This window comes from Manacus vitellinus, unplaced genomic scaffold (genome assembly GCF_001715985.3).
Source record: "Manacus vitellinus isolate BGI_N305 unplaced genomic scaffold, ASM171598v3 scaffold_25_pilon, whole genome shotgun sequence".
Taxonomy (NCBI): Eukaryota; Metazoa; Chordata; class Aves; order Passeriformes; family Pipridae; genus Manacus; species Manacus vitellinus.
Genome location: NW_021939882.1, coordinates 10,076,365 through 10,078,530, shown reverse-complemented (window position 1 = coordinate 10,078,530; position 2,166 = coordinate 10,076,365). Strand labels below are relative to the sequence as shown.

At 59.6% G+C, this 2,166-nt stretch overlaps 1 protein-coding gene across 1 annotated transcript in view; it reads right to left on the bottom strand.

The window, feature by feature from the left end:
• SLC4A9 (solute carrier family 4 member 9) overlaps positions 1–2,166 on the bottom strand; it is a 48,721-nt gene that overhangs the window by 37,115 nt on the left and 9,440 nt on the right. Inside the window, 3 exon segments of the mRNA XM_029960205.1 lie at positions 139–312; positions 1,163–1,231; positions 2,125–2,166. Coding sequence (XP_029816065.1) covers positions 139–312; positions 1,163–1,231; positions 2,125–2,166 — 285 coding nt within the window.

Below are 2,166 nucleotides of genomic sequence, written 5' to 3'. Positions count from 1 at the left end.
CCCCTTTCCACAGGAGCATCCCGGGGACCCCACTGGGGTGGGCAGCACCCGTGTCCCCTCCCAAAGGAACTCCACACTGCGGTGGGCAGCACTCAGCCCAACCCCGAGGCAGCGCTGCCGGTTCAAGGGGTGTCGTACCATCACCGGGAAAATAATCGCGGCCGTGGTGGACTTGAGGACCCAGAGCAGGGCCAGGCAGAGCAGCTGGATGACGGTGAAGAGGTGCACCCGGCGCAGGGGGACGTGGCGGAGGTAGGGGAGGTCTGGCTGGTGCTTGGCCGGGATCAGGAGCAGCCGCACACGGTCCAGGAGCTGCAGCGAGAGGGCGGCGGGTGGGTCACACACCTCCACCTCCCTGCTGGGCCCCGGGGCCGGCAGGATGGGGTTTTGCCCTTGTGTCTGCGTTTCAGCCCTCCTGCCCTCTGTGCCGATGCTGGGACAGGGCGTTTGTCTGCAAGACCGGTGGTCCCGGTACCACCCCTCCCCAGGCCAGGGGGAACACTTTCCAAGCAGACCTCTACAAAAGGACTCAAGGTGGCCTTAATGGGTTAATTGTGAGATAACAGCCCTTGATGGAACTCCCTACATGCAGGAAACTGCTGCAGCCTCCAGAGAACAGCTCTGGGTTTCCCAGGCAGAGGGAGGGAGGGATTTTCCCAGCCTGTTCTACAAAGCAGGATAATTGCAAGGAAGAGGTACTGTTTAGAGGGAAAAGTGGCATAGATAATTCTGGAGTGGGGATTTTTTTTTTTTTCCTCTCCATGGATTTCTCAGGAGAAGAACAGAGCTGGCTCAGCAGCAGCAAATGCCAAGGCCAAAGGACCAGCAGGTCCCCAGCTCCCAGGTGGGGAAGTCCCTGTGGCTTTGAGAGCAAGTCTGGATTATCCACTGGTCCTTCCGCTTCTCCCAAACCACCTGACCCATCAGTGCACAAGTTAATCCAGCTCCTCAGCATCCCAGACACCTCCCTTTCCCTTCCCTCTGCCCCAGAAAGGTCCTTTTCCCCCTCCTTGTCCTGGGCCTGGCAGGGGACACAGCCCCATGCCAGGCTGCACGTCTTGCAGAGCTAAAATCTGGGCTCTGCTGTGGGAGCTGGTGCTGAGCAAACCCCCTGATCCCCAAAGCAGCCCCCACCAGCAGCCCCAGTGCAGCCCCCCCTCACCTGGATGCTGTTCAGCGCCGCCACCCCCATGTGCAGGAACACCCCGTACAGCACCGGCATCGGGATGTGCTGCAAGACAGCGGGATGGGGGGTCAGTGGGGCTGTTCCCTGGGGGGCTGTGCCTGCCAAGTGTCCTGTCCTGTGTAAAAGCCCCCATGCATGTCCACAGCCTTTGCCTCCTTCATTCCCAGCAGCCCAGCCTGCCCTTGTTGGACCACGTGAAGTTCACGTGGGCCCGTGTCCTCCACAGTCCCTTTGGATGCCATCCCATCCCTCAGGTGTGTCACTGCACCTCTCAGCTTGGTGCCACCTGCAAACGAGCTCCATCCTGCTGTCTGTGTCCTGGATGAAGATGTTAAATTGTGTTGGTCCCAGTAGGGACCCTTGGGAGACACCACTTATTAGTGGTTTCCATTTGGATGTTGGGACACTGACTAGGTCTCTGGACATGGCCATCCAGCCAATTCCTCATCCATCCTTCAGTTCCACGTATTTCCAGTTTGGAGATGAGAATGTTGGGGGGCCCATATCAAAGGCTGTGCAAGGGCAGCCTCAGGGGTGAGGAGAGAGGTCAAGGAAAAGGCACCTCCCACCTGCCCCCAGGTAATCCAGGGCCACTGGAGGGGCTTTTCCTACTGCAGCAGCAGGTGAAAACCAACAGCAGCCAGGCTGGGACCTCCATGTGACAGCCTGGAGGGTATGGTGGGGTGTGTTTGGGGAGCACAGGGGACCCCAATGTGCATGAGGACAGTGGCCAGCTGACACATGGTCACAGTGCCTGGTGTGCTCACCCTCCTGTGGCACAGGAGCCAAATCCTTTGCCTGGCCCAAATCCTTTGCACAGCTCCCTGCCTGCCAGCCAGGCTTCCCTGGATGGCTGGAACAAGGAACTCCCCAGCCTTGCAGGATATGGCCACCCCCTGCCTAGGAAAAGAGGCTCACCCAGCACCCAGGCTCCCTACCTTGAGCACGGGGGCCATGAAGACGGAGACTCCCATCAGGAC